Source organism: Orbicella franksi, chromosome 5, assembly GCF_964199315.1.
Source record: "Orbicella franksi chromosome 5, jaOrbFran1.1, whole genome shotgun sequence".
Taxonomy (NCBI): Eukaryota; Metazoa; Cnidaria; class Anthozoa; order Scleractinia; family Merulinidae; genus Orbicella; species Orbicella franksi.
The window spans coordinates 26,442,431-26,459,417 of record NC_138149.1 but is presented as its reverse complement, the minus strand read 5'-3'; the positions used below and the strand labels follow the sequence as shown (position 1 = coordinate 26,459,417).

At 38.9% G+C, this 16,987-nt stretch overlaps 2 protein-coding genes across 2 annotated transcripts; both read left to right on the top strand.

Annotated features, from left to right (window-relative positions):
• Positions 1-316: 316 nt before the first annotated feature.
• LOC145487357 (uncharacterized) lies at positions 317-6,795 on the top strand. The gene is made up of 8 exons (XM_081466120.1): positions 317-383; positions 791-881; positions 2,013-2,111; positions 3,410-3,472; positions 3,712-3,813; positions 4,478-4,525; positions 4,623-4,685; positions 5,067-6,795. Exons 2-8 carry the CDS (start codon positions 791-793, stop codon positions 5,759-5,761), a joined length of 1,161 nt encoding a protein of 386 aa, XP_081322246.1. The 5' UTR covers positions 317-383; the 3' UTR covers positions 5,762-6,795.
• Positions 6,796-8,876: 2,081 nt separating this feature from the next.
• Positions 8,877-16,031, top strand: LOC145486986 (uncharacterized). The gene is made up of 7 exons (XM_081465693.1): positions 8,877-9,169; positions 9,828-9,927; positions 10,272-10,292; positions 11,197-11,304; positions 11,782-11,838; positions 14,905-14,973; positions 15,356-16,031. Exons 2-7 carry the CDS (start codon positions 9,837-9,839, stop codon positions 15,751-15,753), a joined length of 744 nt encoding a protein of 247 aa, XP_081321819.1. The 5' UTR covers positions 8,877-9,169; positions 9,828-9,836; the 3' UTR covers positions 15,754-16,031.
• The last annotated feature ends 956 nt before the right edge of the window (positions 16,032-16,987 follow it).

The window sequence follows — 16,987 nt, the reverse complement described above, 5'->3', positions numbered from 1 at the left end:
ATGAAAGGTTTTTAAAGAAAATTAGACTGCAATTACGATATCATCAACAGGGTGTTAAACCGCTGATTTAATGAAGAAGATTTTCCCCATCGTCCACGCTCATTACATTAAAATTCACCGCACTGTTGAGATTTCTCTTGGCGGATAATTCACTTGAAGTATCTTCATCGATATTGTTTACACATATTTCAAAAATCCATGTTCTTCCAGCCAGTGAATCACTCAAGCACCCGTTGAAACAAAAAGAATTCTTTTGCACCACGAACAAAGCCTCGTAAATTAGTTATGAGTTAGCTGGAACAAAGGATCACAAAGGAGTACCATAACTTTTGCGCTGGCGATCGAGCGACAATTAGGGGACGAAAATTCACAAAAGCTACGGGGTAGGTTTGGAAAACCATTCAAACTTAGTATCTAGTGAATTGCTACTGGAAATTTTAGTTCCAGCCATGTGACATTTTTAATACTCCATTGGGTTTATGATCACCTTTTGAAGCGTTCCTCAAGAATCTCTCCCGCGTCTTGAACTATAAAAGCTATGAATTATTTCAGGCAACTCATTTAGTTTCGATTCAGAGATTTCCTCTTCCCCATTTTTATTCTTTATGGAGGACTGATTGCAATTTTCCATTCACCCACTTTCCACTGCAATACTCCAATCATTGGACCTTCAATTAAAATGGATATATATCGAACAATAACAGTGAGTTCCATTGATCTTTTCTTTCGAAAATTTGTTTGCAAAATAAAATGCTTGCCGCAGTTAAATGAATTGTGTTTCCTTCAACAGATGGACAAGAGAATATTAAGCCTTTGGCTGATTGTTGCAGTGGTTTTAATTTTTTCGACATGGACGTGCGAGGCTAAGGGCAAACACCACCGTAAGTTAAACGTTATTTGCATACGAATCGGTAAAAAGTGAAATGCTAAAAATACACCTGAATCAAAACCAGTTAGGTTTCTTGCCTTCCTTATGTTATTTTGACTCTTTTAGAATTTTCCTATGGGCTGAATTTGATTTGAAATGCTTTAGTCGTCTTAACCAATTGTGAGTAGAACTCAACTAAATCAGTTGCACACCTGGCTAACCAGGCCATCGGAAAAGTAGAAGTTGCATTGTTTGAGGCGACTTCAACCTTTTAACGATTAAAAATTTCTATCCTTTGACTTGGTTATTGATCCATTGAAGAAATATAGTTAAAAGTTAGTTCCTAATTCAAGAAATCATTGGGTCGGGCCGACTTCCGAGTGATTTAATCAAACGCCATTTTGAAAATGAACCATCCAGATGTTTTCTAGGCGTCGGCGCCTATCACAAAAACAGATTTATGGAAGTAAGACGGAAGGAATATTTTGTCAGAACTTTTAGAAAATTAAGCAAAATCATGAAGTTAGTAGTATTTCGAGTCTTGTTTAGATCAGTCTGTGTGCAAAATTCTAAAATCTAAATGATTTATTATTTTCCGGGTTCTATTGTTCTTACAAGGTGCTTTATTGAAGACATTTTTAAGAACCGCAACACGGTCTACCGGGAGGTGCTAGAACAAACATTGTTTTGAAGCCTTGTAATGGATCTTGAACAGGCTTAAAATAATTCAATAAGCTCTACGCAAGGAATCGCCAACGTGCGTTTCAACATTTTTTTATGCAACCTCCCAGTAGAGTGCGATAAGTGTTATATACTACAAACGTAAAGCCAATTTGACACTGATTTTAAAAAAGCATAAGGGGATGTTAAATATCTTAGAAAACCGAACGTGAGTGAAAATAATCAGATGGTATACCAGGCCCCCCACCCACCCACCCCCCTTCCCCTCCCGCCCACCCGGGGACATTATGTTGATCAATATTTAGTGACTACTTGGCTCGTTTAGTTTTCACTTTTCTGAGCATTTTTCTGGCCAAATTCAGTTTATTTCATCTACAGTTTTATGTATACATTTCTACATTTTGTGGCAAATAAATGGTCGGCTGTTGTTATTTACTTGTTATTGTGTTTCCTTTTATAACAGACCATCACCACCTCAAAAACTATCTTCGACATAAAGTGGCAAAACACGAAACTGAGAAAAAGGTGAAAGAGAAAGAAGACAAACAGGAAGATAAGCCGGGTGAGTCCGTCAACCCTTAACATCAGGAATTAATTGTTTTGAAGTGCTGTGTATAGCAGTGAAAACAGCTTTAAGAAATCTTCTGTATGTACAAACTGATTTGTGGCAGCCTTCCCTTTCCGCCAACCGGTGGCGTCACGATTTTATAACCCATCCCCTCATGATCATTTACGGGAACGTTAGGGAGAATGCCTGGGTGGAAGACTGGGCTAGGTTGAATACCACTATTACCAGTGGCAATAGTTATTCCTCCTTATACCCGTGCTTTCGTCCTTTTGACCAGCGGAAGTTGATCTATTAAATCCTCCCCAAAATTAGCCATCTACATTCGTGAACAAATTAAAAGTCCTTGGGACGCTGATGTAATAGAGTAAATTATCTTTGTTTTAAATGAAGTCTGAAAAAGCACTTATACCCTTTTAAGAATACATTGCTGTTCCCCCTTCCCCACCCAATACAATGTTAAAACTCGAGAGAAATTTCAGGTAATAAAAGGGTGCTAATGAGTGTTCGGCATTATAGATGGAGTAGGGGAGGGGCTGGGGAAGTGAGCTTGTAATCGTGTGCGACTGTTTTTTTGGCGTGCGTGAAAACGTGCCAAAAGTCCAAATTTGCCCTAAGACTTATTTCCATGATTGATGCCTTCCTGAAAGGTGGATATTCAGTGTTTGGGAAAATCCCTAAATTGGAAATAGTGGTCCTCTAAGATTTTTCCATTCGTTGTTAACTGTGAAGTAGGCGTTAATTGCTTTTTCTGCGAGCTTTAACTTATTGAAGACAGAAGATGCTAAGCAAATCACAATCTATCGATCACTTTGGTGAAATTTTGCCCGAGCCCTGAGTATCCAACGCCGGTTCTAAGATGGTTGCTTATTTCTTTCAAATGATCTTTTTAGCCATAATAACAATTAGTAAAGTCTCCTACTGGTCGTCTTGCATGTCTTTGCAAGTTTTTGTTTTCATAGAGTGTTGCCATAGTTAATGGAAGGAAATGGTTAGGAAGGCGGGTAAACATCAAAGAAGCAAACAAACAGACCAAGATATATGTTGGAAGGTCCGTGACCCTACAAATCTTTGGTTTTATGCTCATTAACTATGCATGAATTACATAATCGCAATGCTTCCATTGGTTAGTTGCATGAGCACACATAACCACCTTTTGTATTTTACCAGGTTTGGTGCAGGGTCAACCCCCAAAATAGCAAACAAAAAATACAACAAAGAACTTTGTCAAGTTTCCTAACCATTTCCCTCAATTAACTATGGTGTTGCTAACTGCTTGTTGTGTCCCAATCCAGACGATTCCAGCGGGAGTGGAGTGGGAAAAGATAGTGCAATTGACAGCGAAGAGGAAGAAAAAGGTCAGAGACTATACAAAATGTCTGAACGGAGTCTGAGGTTTTGCAGTTAGAGTCCTTTCATACATTTTAGCATGATTTCAAATAGATTAAAAATTATGCCTAGCCCAGTACAGGGAAATCAGCCATCATAGTTTGATTTTGTAAAACAATACACTTCAAAAGGACTAAAAGACAGAGACCCGTTTGAAATTAACAACATACATGTATATGATGCCCACTTTCTTATTTGTCTTAAGCAGAAGATGAAGAAACCAGAGAAGAAAACTTAATAGACGAAGAAGAAAACAAAGAGAAGGACCGTGAATCAGACAAGCGATCAAAGAAGAAACTTCACGATGAGGGTAACATTTCAAATTTTTGTTGATGTTGCCTTTCTATGAAGCAGAATCTAAACGAAATCTAACGATAATCTTAGTTTAGTGTGCGTTCCTTTAGGATAATCTGGATCAGGATCAGGATCAGTGATCCAAGATCACTCGGATCATGGTACATCAAAGGAACCGATGAATCCGTGACCAGTGGGTATTCATCGTACCCTTCATAGATGGGCCTTAAACCAAATCCAAAACGAACATTAATTCAAAATTTCGATTTCTCTTACTTTATAACCTTTTTGCAACTTATGGTTTTAAGTTGGTGGATATAATAATATAACCTTACTATATGGCTAGATTTGCGGAGAAGAGTTATCAATTTCTATTAATAACTGAATATTAGAGCAGTTTTCAACTGACCATCGAAAGTAATGAAGCAATTATTTTGGTTTTGGTTTAACTACGGTTTGAGATTGGATAAATAGTGTAATGGGTACGTAATTGGTTTGGTTTTAGTTTTTCAGATTAGATTTCAGCTATCATTTTAAAAACCTATTCATTTTCTTATTATAATCTAGACTTACTTTTATTTTTAAAAAAGTCGTAGTAGCCAAGGAAGTAAAGCTTTCGACGCGGCCACTACCACAATATTAAAGTGTAATATTTATAAATAATTTATTTTAAATTACAGTTGAAGCTGATAAAGGATCTCTCAGAGAGCTTCTAGACTCCAGTATAGGTAAATGATTTGGACTGATGTCTATAGATATCGTCATTTAATGTTGCTTATTATTAACTAATGACCAATTCCATTGCCATTGATTATTGTTTTCAAGAAAATCTTGCTAAGGCTGGAAAAGCAATTCAAGCCATTTTGGACGCCACGGGAAAAAATAAAGGTAAGATCATAGTATTTTGTTGTTGTTGTTGTTGTTGTTTTGTGGTTGTTCTTATTGCTGCTGTTATTTACTTCTGAGACCTATTGCGTAAGATATTAACATTTTGGTAAGTTTGAAAAAAGAAACATAAATTTATTGATTTGGCTTTGAGGTTTAGTGGTCAAAATGTCTATTATGTCCAAAAAAAGTAACAGAAAGAAACGAAATACATATTTAGTGATATTTAGTCAATACGGGTTGCTATAGCAGCTAATTTGAGTTTAATAATGATTGGACTTTTTGACAAATGCACTGTATCACTCCGTGATGAAACATAAAGGACGATAAGGTCTAAGGTAACTTGAGCTAAATGTTATTTTTTTTCTTTTGCATCATTTTTAGTCAGCCAAACTTGTCCTGGAGCATGCCCGGATGTCTGTGCACCCGGATGTATCTCAACCTGTTGCAGTCCTCCTGTTGACCCTATGGCTCAAGCCACGGGTCAAGCCCCGTACCCTTCCCCATACCAACCTGATCCTTATCAATATGCGGCTCAGCAACAGTACAGCCAGTACCCTCAGGTACCACAGGTTCCCCAGGCTCAGGCCGCCCAGGCAATCGCAGCTCCTCAAGCCCCCCAGTACCCTCCACAGCCTGCAGCCCAACAATGTCCTCAGCAGTGTTCAGTAGTCCCTTGTCCCAGTGCTTGCCCATCTTCCTGTTGCAGTGCACAACCACAGTACCCTCAACCTGCACAACCTGCGTTGAGCGCGCCAAATTTTCTAGTCTTACCTCCGGCCAAGCCCTCAAAACCAAACAACACCAAGCCGACCCAGCCTTCCAGCTGCGCCTCGCCATGCTCACAAGCTTGTGCACCCTCCTGCCTGCCAAGCTGCTGTTCTGCTCCAATGGGCATGAGTATGGGCATGCCCATGGCAATGCCATACCCCCAACAGCCGCCAGTGATGCCTCCAATGCCACCAATGCCTCAGGTGCAACAACAAGCATGTCCACAAACCTGCCAGCCCGCTGTACCTGGCGGATGTGCACCGCAGGCTCAATGCCCACAACGCTGCTGTCCAAACGGACGCAGATGAACGCAACTTAAATCGAACAGTATGGACACACAGGATTACAACACCTAAGTACCTAACAAGTATAAACCTGATTTTCTGAAGGAGTAAAAACCTCAGGTTTTAGGGCGGTATTGTAATAAAACGAAAGCGTGTGTTGTCATAGCTATGGCTACGTGAGCTTAACTTCAACTATTATTAACTTAACTTAAAGCAACTCTCTAAGGTTGCTGAACTATGCATACCTGTTTTGTTATAGACTGTGTTACATGATATTGCCGCGTATTATAAAGCAAGCTTTCTTAAGATAATTCTTAAGAGCTAGGTATAAATCAATTCTATTAGATAGAAGCCCTCAATTTCACGGTGTCTTGTTATAAGCTTAATTAACTTTGAGTAATGTCTTAATTAACTTTGAGTAATGCCTTTTATCTTCTTTCAAGAAATAGGTGACACGAGTTACCGCCCAGTCATAAAAATGCGTGTAAATGTTTAAAAATGCTGTTCAGGGAGTGTTTAAGGTTCTTTTCCTTTTTTTTCAAACTTGGTACCATAACCAATTTTTTTTTTACGTTCTTTCTTTGTGTTTCGTGTTTTCTTATCAGCATAGAAAGCCCTCTGATTTAAGAATGTCGAATAAAAGTTTATTTTGCGGTCAGACCTGGCATAACTTTTAACAATTCAAACGAGTCATTTAGCGGTGAGCACATTCCTAGCACTATTGTCGTCAACGAACGTAACCAGTCTGGACACTTTGTGATGTTTTACATAGTGTAAACAATGACGTGAACAAGAAATTGGCGATCCGGGAAGGTAAATAGCAGCTTTGAGGTTGGTTAAAGAGTGGCTCTCCTTTGAGCTCCAGAAAATAATCCAAGTTGTCCAAACTGGTCTCGGTCATTTGTTAGGGCTTCTTGCCAAACATAGCAGCAAATAGTTATTCTACATGGCAAAAGCCTAGAGCTTTAACAAGTGATGTATTGGCTGCTATCAGCAGCAAAGTCTACAGCAAGTGACGTGATTCTAAATAGAAATCGTGAGAACCGTTATAATGGCAATAGTTAATTAAATCATTTAACTTGTGTAAATGTTCCTGTCCTCTCTATTTTTTAGTTTTTCTCATATTTGCTTCTTCGTACGTAATACGATTCTGTTGTTTGCTTGCCGTAAAATACAAGAAAAGATAACTATACGGAAACGAAGATTTATGTGAATATCTGCCACTTAGGAACAGACGAGCTTAAGATGAGCTAAAGAAAACCCCAATGATAAATTAAACCACCAAGGGTCCAGGCTCACGATATGGCCACTCGGTCAAAATGGCGGCGACAATATTGCAACTTTGAAACCAAAATTGCGAAGAAACATGATGATAAACATGCATTAATTGACGTTAGCATTTCTCATCATGTTTTGTCCATGAGGTGTTTCTTGACTGATCCACAGCATTGGAGCCACATGTTAATCGAGTTTTGCGGATTTTAAATTAACTCCTAACATTCTTCACTCGGACAAAGCAAGAGGAAATATACAAACTGAAATTAAAACATTTCGATCCCAAAAAGTCAAACTTCAAAAGGATCAACTGAAACGCCAACATTCTGACTGTCTGATTGTCTGACTGACTGACTGCATGACTGACTGACTGACTGACTGACTGCCTAACTGACTGACTTGCTGACTGACTAACTGACGGACGGACGGACGGACGGACGGAACGACGGACAGACGGACGGACTGCCTGGCCGTCTGGTTGACTGACACTTATTTAATAATCTCAAATCTAGCTTTATTTTCCTTCACACGTGAGCATTGGTAAACCTAACCCCGGTTGTTCAAAGCATGACTTAAAATATTCGAGGCAATAGCAGTTTTTTGTTAAGTGTTTTTCGTTTTGCATAAAAGTTCACTCGAAGAGTTTTTCGTGTGGATTTGGACTGTGCAACATGGTCGACGTATTTTCGCGAACCTTATTAATGGGTAAATAACAAAATGGAACCCAACATTTAAATTTAGCCAAGCCTAAGAGCGGAGCTCCTGGGCCCAGTTGTTCAAAGCCCGATTAAAGTAACCCAGGATAAGAGGAAATTTTGATTTGAGTTTTGTAACTTTGCGGTGAGGTTTTCTGGTTACGTTGTTTGGCCTTCTGTTTTGAGTTTGAACAATTTTAAACCACACAAAACAAAAGCAGTGAAAAGCATTTTTATACTAGAAAACTTTACACTTCGGTTAACTTTTAAACCTGGGTTAGCGTTAGCCGGCTTCCGAACAGCCCTGACCTGATGACAAAAAGTTAACCTGGCATGAGCTCGCGATCCAATCGAAAACTAGTACTTGATCAGCGGTCGACTTCAAAAAACACGTGAACTCGATAACCTCCAAACTTGAGCCGGCGATATAGTCAAGTGATACTAGTCAGCGGATACCTTGTTTTGGCAGGTGTCAATTGATCATAACATGGATGTCCAAAATCAAAGAAGTACACTGGAAACCAAGGCTGCATGCCTCTGTCAACCTATTAGCTGGAGTATGGCCACCATCTTGCGCGACTCCGCCGTCGCCGTCGTGCGGACGCGCCCACGAGCAATAACCCTAGCCGCGATAAACATGAGAAAATCAATTCATGGGTTTCCTTTTCTTTCCTATATAAGTATGGGGCTCTGCTTGGGGCCCTTCGGGCAGCTGGAGCTCCGCTGACAACTGATAAGTAAGCTGGTAGTAGCGCACCAGCCACCACCCTCAAAGACACATGCCACCCGGCAATGATCGACTTACCAAGAGCAGAAGAGAATCAAATCATGTTCGGAACTTTTAATTTCGGAAGGACATCGGTAATACGATCAGAGATGTGATATCACATACTTCACCGGGAAATTATATCGCATCACTCCCTTGATTGATGGATCTTACTCACGGTTTTTTCATACTGATATTACAGTTAGTATTTCACAAAATAAAATACTGTTGTTGCGACTTTTTTGAAACATAGAGAAGAATATCTTGTCTCTTCTATCGCGAACCTGTTGACAAAAATGTTTTAATCTTTCTATTGTAATAGATTAAAGGGAACTGCTGAAGTTTTAAAATCTTCTTTCCTTTTTCAGTTCCACGAAATCTCTAGTTGATTTTCAAACAGATACTTGTAAACTTAAAACGTCTACCACGAAATTACTTTTTAATTCTTTCTTACTTTTTCATTAAGCATTTTTGGTTTAAAAGAACCTTGCCGCGGGTCGGAAACAAGATCACATCTTGATTCGCTCAATGATCTTATCATCAAATGACTCACCGGGTCAATGTGCATGCGCTGTTTACACAGACCAGGGCAAGTACCAGCTGGGCAAGTTAAATAATTCAGCGAATAGAGGAATTTCGGAAAGGTGATTTCTATAACAACCCTCTCCTCTTTACTACTGGACCAAAAAGGGGAAGGTATCGTATTTTCAAATTTCCATTTTGACTTTTTAGATGTTAATTTGTTTTGTTTTAACTGTAGCTACTTGTGGAAAAGCAACTAAGCGATTTAAACAAAGAACCGCACGGTCAACTGGTCCGTCACATAAATACTACTCTTAACGCAAATAGTTCCATTTTGAAACGCGGACTCTTAGCTTAGACTGCGCGGTTGAATGTTTGAATCGAAGTCCTACGTTATTTTACCTACAAGGAAGTGATTCGTGAATTCAAAGATACCGTTAAAGCATTTAAGGGTTTAATGGCTGGTAACTTCTTCCATGTGTCGACATGTTAAAGAAGGAATTACCTGTTGTGAAGGGTTCTGACTTAATGTAATACGCCTATATTGTTAGAAATCCCGAACGGTTTTTTTTTCTTCTCAAGTTCAAAAATATAGCTCCCTTTACTACATATTTCATTTCGTTTCTTAATAGTCTTAAAAGTCTGTTATTATATGAGGACAATATTCCCACGTGATGGTTTTCTAAGTTCTCATCAACTGGTTGATTGACATTACTTGACATTGTTGGGAGAAAAAATATTTTGATCGCACTTAGGGTTAAACCTTCGTAGTACTCCATTATGACCTCGTGATTGGTTTTAAACAAGTTTTTTTATTTCCCATATCTACCAGGGTCACGATATGCACTTTAAAATCATGAGCGGCGCGCTCTTAGCCGTGCTACTCTACGTTTCATTCACCAGCCACCTCGTGCGGGCGAGAAGTTTAAGAGGTAAGCCTTGATATTGTCTGAGCAGTAGTGCAATAAATTCGATATTGAGACCGGTCGCCTGATTTGGAATTTCTCACACGGAAGGTAATTAATCAAATTAAGACTAAACCAGAAAAGAAAGAAAGTTAAATTAAAGACATTATTTAAATCATAAAATTAAATTTTTACCACCCTCCAATGAAGCCCATAATAAGACCCGAAAGAGACGTCGTCTGGCAAAATCCAATCATTTGAACACAACTATTTCCAAACGGTTTTGAAATAATTCTGCGCTATGAAGTTCTGTCTGCGAGCAGTACCAGCGAATTACTACACACTTAAAGTACTTTGTTTGTCTCTCTTAGATCTAGCAAGTATTACAAAAGGTAAGTGTTTCTTTAACCAGCCTATTAAGTCAACTACTGAAGCATACTGAGAGTAGATATGTGTGATGGCATAACACTAACAATCATTACAGCTGTAAGCAGTTTTTGTCAGAAATGACTTACAAACGAGACACTTTGGATGACTGTGCGTGACTTAGGGCAAACAACACATGATCCGAAGCTCCACTGTGATAAAGTTCTTCTTTTTGAACTATAACGTACACCTGGGTTATAACTGAATAATTCTAAGGGTCAACCTATGTAACTGCTTGAGACAATCTGTGATCGACTGAACGAACAAAGACCTAGGGGACGCAGCTCTGATCCTTTACATTTCTTATCTCAAGCCTTTTCTAGTTTTTGACTTTCCCCACGTTGTTATCACTCTGTTTTCGCAAAAGCCACGAAACATTTCTTTTGCTGTTTACCTTGATAATTTGGCCTCACTTCAAGACAAAGATCACGTTCTCGCTCTCTATCTGCCTGTCATTGTTAAGAAAAATTCGTTATTAATCACTCGTAAAAGTGATTAAAAAGCAAGTTTCCTAACAGTTTTGGTATTTACTAGTTGCCATTACAGTCCTTGTGGGTTGCCTGCTAAGTAGTAATGCAGTCACGTGGCGCCTTGACACCAAACCAACCAAAACAACCAACATCTAAGAACACAAATTTTATCAATAGAGGCTAATAGGTCATTTCCGAAATGGCTTTTGCCTCAGTGTCAAAACGAGGCCTCGTGCGCAACCAGTCATATGAAAATGTGTTTCGCCTAAAGGTTCATTTTCATGTATGTATCAAACTCATTTTTAAATGAAAGGTTTTGCACTGAGACTCATTTTGAAACAGAGGCACAAGGGTTGATTCTGAGATCAACATAAAATCTGCTACATTTGCTTGTTCTAAGATGAAGGTAAAGAGAACACAGAAGAGATCGATAGCGAGGCGCAGGATGATGGGGACGAGGCTACAGACACAGCCGTCGATGAAGAAAATGCAGATAGTGATGATACAGGTGAGATCACGTGACACACGTTTGTCATACGTCATTTAAGAAAAGCGCCTACTTCTTTACTAGTTCATTTACATGTTCGCTTGTCGTAACATAACATCGATTTTAAGTGACCTCTGGCCTCGTACCTAGGTCAACAGAGTTATCAGATCAGTTCAGGAGGTTGCGGGTTCACATCCTATCAATGTCAAAGATTATCTGACCTCATTTAATATCATCTCCTTGCTACGACTACTCGCAACTGTGAAAACTTTGACCAATAAATAGCGCATTACTAAATATTTTTTCTTTCACTGGGTGTCTTAATCGTTCTACTTGATACAATCAATGTCAATTGTGTTCAAGATTTCTACTCGGCCCAGCCCTGTGTTTCGTCTGTTAGCTCTATTCCTGTAGTTCGAAGTCCTGTTTCTAGGTTTGCTCTGTTTTACCAAACTAGAAATTTTAAAATTCTGATCGTCGTGTTCTATTCACCTTCAGATAATGATGAACAAGCTGTAAAGAGAGGTTATCTAGCAAACGAGTATGACTTCCAAGGTATGAAAACATAATGAGCATAAATGTTCGAGCAGTTAATGAGGGAAAAACGTAAGATAAGAAGCCATATTGTTCTCAGGAGCGGTCCCACGAGCAATTGCGAGATGAGACATGGCCCATGAAGGTTTCTCTTACCCTCTTTAGAGGCGAATGGCAATAGACCTCGCTTACGTCGACCCTCAACAAGAGTAATGTATTTGCTTTGTTGTTTCGTTTGTCGGAGCTCCCGGCGCCATTAGTTAAACACAATTTGATGACGCAATCATAGCGAAGACCTAAGTTTAAATAAGTTATTTTAATTTATGTGTCGATTATAAAAGCATACTCTAAACGCCAAAATAGTTGTTGTAGTCTGTTATAAAACGTTTAACCCATTGTTGTTCTTTGGAGGGGCTGTATACATGTGGTTTAAATTGTTATCCATTTAAGACCTTCAAGTAATTCAGTTTTCAGTTATAAGTAGCGTTCAAAGGTGAAGGGAACACATTGTGGGGCACCGCCTATGATACTGAATGCTAAACTGGGGAAATGAAATTAGCACCGACAAGAATGCTTCACACTTTTAGTAGTGTTTTTCTTTTAATGGTAACTCAACTGGACTAACTACTGTTAGGTACTTTTGGGGACTGCTTACTGGGAATGCTTGCCTTTATGCGTGGAGAAGGAAATATTAACAAACTACATAATATACGAAACTTAAAATTCACACTGTTTTATCTCATTGCCGCTAATAATTCATTAATTGGGGCTCTACAAAACGCCACATACACAACGAACCACAAGCGTATCACCATCGACACTGACCTTCCATGGTTTCATGAATTTTATCACGTGATCAAGGACTTGTCACACCTACATATGGCTTTGTGAGTGTCCATCAACTTCATTCTCTCTCCTCAACTCTTGTCTTACCTACTTCCTTAACTACTACCAACACAAATAAAAAGACGGAGAAAACTTATTTTCATCAGAAAGGCGTTGTTTAGAGAATGCATGTTTGCTCTCGGAACCACTTTTCTATTCAGTCAACTTTGCATTGATATCATTTTTGTCTTCTGCTTTCATAACAATGTTATTAGTGAGTGGTTGTAGGAGCCTGGCAATTTTTAGAATTAATGATCATGAAGAGATTTTTGATTACTTTGACGATTATTGTTTGCCACCTTAAGGAACTAAGAGCATGTAGATGCCTAACAAATATCTTGTCATTCTATTTGATGTTTGCATTACATTGTTAAAGATAGGGAACTGGAAGCCAATGGGACGCATTCATTTAGTTTCTAAATATAGCAAAGTTTGAAAGCACGTGGTATCAGATGTAATGGAGCTCTGTCGCAATGTTAACCAAGCTAAAAATGCAAATTAACAATTTGACGTCAGTTTTCCATGCGTCTGTCCTGTTATTGATCATGAATTTCGTCACAACGCATGAAAAACTGACGTCAATTTGCTTTTTTTTTACGATAACAAATTGTCAAATTGTCCCGGCAAAATTTCCGCTCCCGCTCGTTGACCAATGACACATCGTATAAATTATAAATTCATGCGTCTGTCCGCTTATTGACAATGAAAATTAGCCAATGAGCGCGCGAGAATTTCTGCAGTTATCGTAAAACAATGGAATGATCGTCTCTCAACTTGCCACATTTCATCCACCGTATTCGCCAAAACTATTCAACATGGTAGGCACAGTTAATTAATGCATACCGCTTCAAGCGCGGATCAGATAACCTACTAAACTCTGTAAAATAATGCCTTTAAAATTGCTAACCAGCTCAGCTGATTAACCGGTTGAAACTCACTAAATTAATTCTGACTAACCTCTTGTTAAGAAAAGATACCTGAAATCTATATTTGTAATCCAAAAGGGTCAGTTGCTGCGTGGCACAGTAAACAGTTCAAAAGTTGTAAATAGTAATAATTCAGTGCCAAATAAACTCAGTGTTTATAGCAGACGTTTTCGGGCCTAGCCCCTTCCTTGGTGCTAAGTTTAGTTTTGAATCAGAACTAAACTTAGCACTGAGGAAGGGCTAGGCCCGAAAACGTCTGCTATAAACATTGGGTTTAATTTGGCACTGAATTATTATTATTTACAATTTTTTACCTGAAATCTAGCCTGCCAAATAGATAAAAATTTGAATTTTCATCAGTTGTGACAAATACCAATTAACAAAAAGTTTAAAATTTGATACCCAACTGTAATAAATGAAATTTCCTCAAATCAGTCGGTAAATTTTCTGAACAAATTGTAACACAGCACAACTTTTAAAAGAGTTACGCGTTTTTTTTTTCGCCCAGACGTTCCTTGAACAAACTCAAAACCAAACGTTTCATTTCTGATCTTCTTGGCCTCTCCATTCCTTTCTAACCTTTCTTATTCCAGGTTTTCAAACCTTCACTCCGAAGCCATATGTAGTGTGTTTTGCCATAAATCCAAGAAGAGTTAAACCTGCCTCAAAGCCTACAACACCACCGACGATTTCACCGACAGGTATACCACAACAAGACGAAACCTCACATTTACCATGTAGTAACTTCAACTATGGTTTTAACCCAAGTGTCTTTCGCAAGCCATATTGTGTCACTGGTTTAAAACAAGTCGTTCAAGGGGGGTTGGGCTGGGGCACTGATTATTCAGCAAAAACCCATGAAAGAAAAATGTCTATCAAAAATAGTCTATTTACTGATCGAATAAAACACCGATCACATTACTTTTTTTGCGGGCATTTTAAAAGTTAGTAGAATAATTTAGTAAATTAATTTACAGTATTTGGGACATCCTTCGACATTCTCCAGTTTTGATTGCATCACTTGGCGCGTTTCCAATGTTCTGTAAGATTGAGCTTTTCCTTAATTGGTATAATTGTCTAATAAACAATTAAAACCGGGTTTGCAAGATTACAAAGGGGAAATTCACAGTCATAGAGAAAATATATAACTTCACTTTTTTGCGAAATATTTAAACTTCTGACGACGAAAGGTGTGGAAATTTACTACGGAGCTGTGCAGATAAGATGTTGCATTAGAACGCCAATATTATCACAAACGGTCTTATTTCATTGACAGATGAAGCTGCGGAATCCGGAAGTGCAGAGGAAAGTGGAAGTGGCAATGAAGAAGAACAAGCGCCAGAGAGTAGGATAATTCGTTTCTTTGTTTGCTTGTTTTTTTGTTTGTTTGTTTGTTGTCTTTTTGCCTGCTTTTTGTATCTGCAGTCATTCCTATTACTTAGAATTTATTACTTTAGTTATCTACTAACTATGTTAGTCAGTCAGTCAGTTTGATTAGTGTTTGGGAGTTACATGTGATTTCTTTTGTTTTTCTCCTTTGATTGCTATTTCGTTTATTATTTTAGTTTTTTTTGTTTGTTTGTTTGTTTGTTTGTTCTTTATCTGCTTGTTCTTTATCTGCTTTATCTGCTTGTCTACCCATTTGACAGTGATAAGTCTAAACATTTCATCGCTTTCAACTTGCTGATAAAACTGAACATGTATTTCATCTTTTCTTTCCTACGCAGCTCAACCGATGTGTCCTCCACCATGCATTCGCCCTCCAGGACCAGAGCACTGGGTACCACGCCCCCGCTACGAACCCGGTCCCGCCATACCTCCTCCGCCACTTGAGCCACCCCCACCCCCACCACCCTGTCCTCCGCCATGCATGCAAATGTGCGCCCCAACTTGTGATCCGAGCTGCTGCCAACCACCCGTTATGATGCCACCTCCCCCTCCTCCGATGCCAGCTTGTCAACCATCGTGTGCTCCCACCTGCTGCCCACCACCACCACCTCCTCCACCACCCCCACCACCGCCACCACCGCCACCACCCCCACCGCCAATGATTTGTCCTCCAACATGCCAGCCAAGCGCTTGTACTCCAGCATGCCCTCCAATCTGCTGCAAGCGTGATCAATAGACAAGTTAGGATTTCGTCGACAAAACTAGAACTTTACGGACGCGCTGGTACAAGCAACCGAGGAACACAATTCGTTTATTGCTATGTCGTTTTATGGTCTACAAGATGACTATTCTGTACATACCGTACCGTGTAAAGGTCTTTTGCTTTGTATCTGAGAGCATAATTTGACGATTTCAGTAAAGTATTGTTAGTGATTCAATAAAGTATTATAGTTTATTGGATGGGGCACTTCGTCGATCTTATTTTTGTTTTACCCACCAGTTTAGCAAAAAAAAAAAAAGATAGTGGGAAATTTAAAAGGAAAGGTTTATTATGCCGAATAATAAATAGTATTGTTGTGTATCCTGTTCAGGTTCAAAATTAAGAGCTTCTTTCTAAGTTGCGCCATAGTTGTGCCATAGTTCTTCCATTTCTGCATGTTCTATCTTGAATATCGAGCGAAAGAAGGTTTGGAAAAAGAGAGATCAAAACCCCGGGGGAGGTATGCTATAAAGATTTCTGCCGAGGGTTAGGGTATGACTTTTAAGGTTTTCGATCCTCAAATAGGGTATCATTTTTGCCACTGTTGGCATTGTGTTCCCAGTGTGGCTCCTTGGATAGGACACCTAAATTATATTAGCAATTATAATCCATCAAATATTTTCGCTCTCACGCGTTTGGTTTAAACGAGTCACGTGACTGAATATTCCCTAGCTAAAACTGGGAAATATCCAAGTGATATTCCTCAATTTTCAAAACCGCCCGTGTTGCAAAAAATATTTGAAGGATAATTAACACAACAGCCTCATTTGGCGCGAAAATATGCTTGTATATTTGTCCTTGGACATTATCTGTTCCTCAAAGCTCACATTTTTCCTCGAGCTACGTTCTATTCTCGGAAAACTGTTCGCTTCTGGGAACAGATAATTTAGGCGGACAAATATCCGAGCATATTTTCGCGCAAAATGGAGGCTATTGTTTATTTATTCAATTTGTGTTTGCTTCATCCTTAAATAGGGTCAGGGTTTAACACCCTTCGCGGTACACACCTATCCGAGATTTACAGTAGTACATTGCCCCCCTTCCCGCCCTAATCAAAACATATGACATACGTTCATCGTGACATCGGTATCATATGATTATAACATTTAAAAAAAATGATTTACTTTCTAATCTAGAACATTCGCTTCAAATGTTTGAATATTACTTCATTTAACAATTGAAGAAAGTCGAATATTTTACGGAGTGGAGA

Excerpts from the sequence above, each read along its gene's own strand:
- LOC145486986 (XM_081465693.1), top strand. The coding sequence starts at position 9,837 with ATGCACTTTAAAATCATGAGCGGCGCGCTCTTAGCCGTGCTACTCTAC. Across the intron at positions 9,928-10,271 it reads GCGGGCGAGAAGTTTAAGAG|ATCTAGCAAGTATTACAAAA; the intron begins GTAAGCCTTGAT and ends TGTCTCTCTTAG. Across the intron at positions 11,305-11,781 it reads TGCAGATAGTGATGATACAG|ATAATGATGAACAAGCTGTA; the intron begins GTGAGATCACGT and ends ATTCACCTTCAG.
- LOC145487357 (XM_081466120.1), top strand. The coding sequence starts at position 791 with ATGGACAAGAGAATATTAAGCCTTTGGCTGATTGTTGCAGTGGTTTTA. Across the intron at positions 882-2,012 it reads GGCTAAGGGCAAACACCACC|ACCATCACCACCTCAAAAAC; the intron begins GTAAGTTAAACG and ends CTTTTATAACAG. Across the intron at positions 4,526-4,622 it reads GCTTCTAGACTCCAGTATAG|AAAATCTTGCTAAGGCTGGA; the intron begins GTAAATGATTTG and ends ATTGTTTTCAAG.